This window comes from Pundamilia nyererei, unplaced genomic scaffold, assembly GCF_000239375.1.
Source record: "Pundamilia nyererei isolate P.nyererei 1_Seehausen unplaced genomic scaffold, PunNye1.0 scaffold00099, whole genome shotgun sequence".
Classification (NCBI taxonomy): domain Eukaryota; kingdom Metazoa; phylum Chordata; class Actinopteri; order Cichliformes; family Cichlidae; genus Pundamilia; species Pundamilia nyererei.
The window spans coordinates 310498-313882 of record NW_005187500.1 but is presented as its reverse complement, the minus strand read 5'-3'; the positions used below and the strand labels follow the sequence as shown (position 1 = coordinate 313882).

The 3385-nt window shown below is 38.8% G+C and overlaps 1 protein-coding gene across 4 annotated transcripts in view; it reads left to right on the top strand.

The window, feature by feature from the left end:
* The first annotated feature begins 1649 nt into the window (after positions 1-1649).
* LOC102215088 (phosphatidylinositol-binding clathrin assembly protein-like) overlaps positions 1650-3385 on the top strand; it is a 34172-nt gene continuing 32436 nt past the window's right edge. For all 4 annotated transcript variants that reach the window (XM_013912748.1, XM_013912746.1, XM_013912747.1 and 1 more), the window contains exons 1-2: positions 1650-1754; positions 1940-2152. In XM_013912748.1, coding sequence (XP_013768202.1) covers positions 2023-2152 — 130 coding nt within the window. In that variant the 5' untranslated portion in view covers positions 1650-1754; positions 1940-2022. The remainder of the gene's footprint in view (positions 1755-1939; positions 2153-3385) is intronic.

Below are 3385 nucleotides of genomic sequence, written 5' to 3'. Positions count from 1 at the left end.
TGTTTATCAAAAGGTCTGACATGGTAAATGCAAATAACAGCATTCTCATCACTTATTTCTTCAATACAATATGCATGTCCTTCATTCATCCCTTTGTGGAACTTCAGCGCACTTCTGCTCTCCCCCATATTCCATCTTCACAAGCATATCCTGTGCGGAGATCGAATAAAAATTAGTTGACACTAATTAATGGCACAAATAATCCAGTAAACAATTGCAGCACAGTAAAAAAAAAGGAATCCTCTTTGAGCCATTACTTGTGTAAAGTATCTTCCCAAAAGACAAAGACACAGGCAACAGGTAATACTGAACTAAATGTAAAACCTCAACCTTTTTCATTTTTACCTAAACCGTGTGCACAAAACTCTGGAGGGATCTATGCTAACGTAGAATCCAGTCAGGACGTCAGCTACTGCTGTTTGCTCGTTTTTTTTATGGGCGATCGTTTTCAGGCTTCAAGTAGCACCATTATACCAACATTCTAGACAAACAAACATTGCATGGAGATCTGGGACGGTGGCTCTGGACTGGCAGACTGGGGTGGTGGTTCCTGTTTTCAAGAAGGATGACTGGAGGGTGTGCTCCAACCAGGGTTTTAATAGTTTTGCAATTTTCATTAGTTTTTATTTTTATTTAGTTTTGACTTCAGATTTTCAATTTTATATCAGTTTTAGTTAGTTTTCCTTTTTTTGTTTTTATTTTTATTTCCGTTAATGAAAATGTTTTTTCACTTCTAGTTTTCGTTATTTCGTTAGTTTTCGTTAACGATAATAACCTTGGCTCCAACTACAGGGGAAATCACACTCCTCTGCCTCCCTGGAAAAAGGGAACACGGAAAGGAGCATTCGCATATTAGTCCAACCACGGATACAGGAGAAACAATGTGATCAAGTGTATATATTTGTTTGGTTATTTCCTATTTTCATTCATTATTGACACATTTAATAAATTATTTAAAATGATTTATGACATATGACGTATTTAGTTGATTAATTTTGGCACAGTTGGCACTCCATATTTTTACGCTAAAATAAAAGTTTGAACTGAATCTTTATTTATGGTTTAAAAGGGCACTGTGTATCAATGTAGAAAACAATATCCTTATAGTTTGATATTTAGTGGTATTGCTCATTGTTGAGTATATTGTTCTGTTTGTTTTCTTGTTATGTGCAAACTATTGTCAGAGTGTAATTTTGGTTGCCTACTTGTCTTATCACAGATAGGGGGCAGGTGTCAATAAGAATTTATTCTTCTTGCTCCTTTTCATGCATGGAAACAGTGTTACTTTAATTGACAGGAAGGTTGTGTATAGGAAATGAATTACTCCTGTACCATGTGTGAAACAAGATAAATAAATCATAAATAAATGATGCACATTTTATTTCAATGGCAACTGAAGTGTTGGATTTCATATAATAATAATCAATAGCTTCACTTCAAATTACTGGAGACCGAATCTGTGAAAGCCCGATGGTGGAGGTCCATTTGCACTACTTTATTTCTTTTAGAGCTGTTCTGTTGATCGCTTTGTAAAGACTAAATTCAAATAACACTGAAGACATAAAATGTTAGTGGTATTTCATCGTTGTGCTTTTATTTCCCCCCCCCTGAAAATTAGGCTACACTTATTGTGAAAAGTGTAACCGGAAGTAACTTCTACTTTCATTTAGTCCATCTGGCGACGACATGTGAGTTGACTTGAACAGGAAGAGGAAAAAACGGCTACAGACGTACCGGAGCGAGTAAAAGGCAGGGTGCGTATCACACCGTTAGTAAGTGCCAGGCTTTTATTTGTCGCTGCACATTCAGTTCGTGTTTTTAAGCTGTGTGAATAATTTATCTGTAGTCGGTTGGATAGCTAGCTAGCTTATGAGATCAATTTAACGGCTGCCGTCTTCTCATCACTTCTTCTCTGTCTGGTTGTTTCCTGTGTTGTCAGGTGGAACAGAACCTTTGAAGAATCTAAGCCAGTCTGCTGAGACGTTTTTAACAGCAAGAAGAGTTTGTTGGAGCCGATACAGAATGTCCGGACAGAGCATTACTGACAGGATCACGGCCGCTCAGCACAGCGTCACCGGCTCGGCGATTTCGAAAACTGTCTGCAAGGCAACCACTCATGAAATAATGGGGCCAAAGAAGAAGCACTTGAACTGTAAGTTTCGTTTCCCTGTTTAGAAAAGTTGCACATTTCCTTCCCATTTTTTCGGTTAATACTGGATTTGAGCGCTGTGTCTGTGGGGCCTGCACATACTGTAACGCTATAATCACAGGGCCAGACGGTGGTTTTACGAGTTTCAGGAAACTTTCGAGAAAAGTAAACCCACCGTGTTTGATGTAAGCAGGGATCTGTACTGTACGCTTCATACAGCTGTATTTACCAGCAGGATGTTATTGCCCACACTTTAACTCCACCTGCAAAGAACTCGCTGAGTAGCTTTAGAAAGTTTAACCCGCCTGTTCCACGTGAGGCTAAAAGGCTCAAATCTGTGTTATTCTTTTGAAATACATGATGGGACTTTGGGTCAACAACCAACATCCAGAAAGGCTCTAAAGTCACAGAGCTCGTTCTGTTATACAGAACACACACAGGCTGGACTTTGATATCCAGAGTCACAATCATTTACAGCTCTGTACAACATGCTGTGTAGCTGACTCTGCTCTTATTCCTGGAAGCAGCTTCGTGGTTATCGACTTTACAACTTTACCAAGAGTTGGTAAATGCAGATTACTTTCAGCACAGCTTACCTCGTGCGTTGTTGATGCTGTATTCCTCAACAATAAGCCTACTGAAAGCTGCTTTCTGGGTTCTGTTGGTGGTGTTTGATGTTCTAAGTTACTGAAAGGAACTTTTTTATTTTTTAAACAATTATCTTTGCTATATATCATGGCAGAATGATCTGCATCAAAAAGTACATTTTAAACTAGGGCTGCCACAAACGATTATTTTGATAGTCAACTAGTCACCGATGATTTTTGCGATTAGTCTGCAAGGCTACATGTATGTTTCCCGTCCAATGGACCATGAATCCATTGGATGGGAAACGTACAGCTTCTTGCACCAGCATGTGTCTGCTCTCATATAACTATCATTAGCTTACAGCTTGAAGTGTTTAAGGTATGTGCTAACTAAAATTAAGACAGGATGATTGTTTATTACACTTAATAAAATTTGCAGATTGACTCGGTGGAGTTTAATAAACTCAGCCGGCTGCTCCTTGCTGTCTAAAATATAACAGGACCAATGCACAGGAAATCTGCGTTGCGCACAAAAAAAAAAATCTAACCTGAATTGAAATGAAAATAAATCCGTTAACAATTCTGTTCTGCATGTGAGTCAGTGACTGGCTGCTCCCGTATGGGATCAGAACGATGCCACCTTATCCCA